General features: G+C 74.4%; 1 protein-coding gene across 1 annotated transcript in view; it reads right to left on the reverse strand.

The window, feature by feature from the left end:
- Positions 1-254, reverse strand: part of SLC4A2 (solute carrier family 4 member 2) — a 14,930-nt gene that overhangs the window by 6,550 nt on the left and 8,126 nt on the right. The window contains 2 exon segments of the mRNA XM_007469830.1: positions 1-109; positions 231-249. The exon segment at positions 1-109 is cut by the window's left edge and continues 10 nt beyond it. Of these exon segments, the coding sequence (XP_007469892.1) occupies positions 1-109; positions 231-249 (128 nt within the window).

The raw sequence follows: 254 nt of genomic DNA on the forward strand, positions 1-254 counted from the left end.
AGGAATAGGAAGCGCACAGGCACCGGCACCTCCAGCACCGCGTCCAGCTCCGCTGCCTCCCGCAGCCGCACGAAGGCCATGGTGGGGCGGGAGAGGAACTCCACGCAGCCTGGGGGCGTGCAGCCGGCATGGGCACGGGAGCAGCAGTCGCCTCCCGGCCCCCAGCGCAGGGGCGCCCCCGAGGCGGGCCCGGCCACCCGCACCCTGCCCCCCGAGCTTGCCCCACATACCCACAAGGACCACCGTAGCCTCGG

This window comes from Lipotes vexillifer, unplaced genomic scaffold, assembly GCF_000442215.2.
Source record: "Lipotes vexillifer unplaced genomic scaffold, Lipotes_vexillifer_v1.1 scaffold472, whole genome shotgun sequence".
Lineage (NCBI taxonomy): Eukaryota > Metazoa > Chordata > Mammalia > Artiodactyla > Lipotidae > Lipotes > Lipotes vexillifer.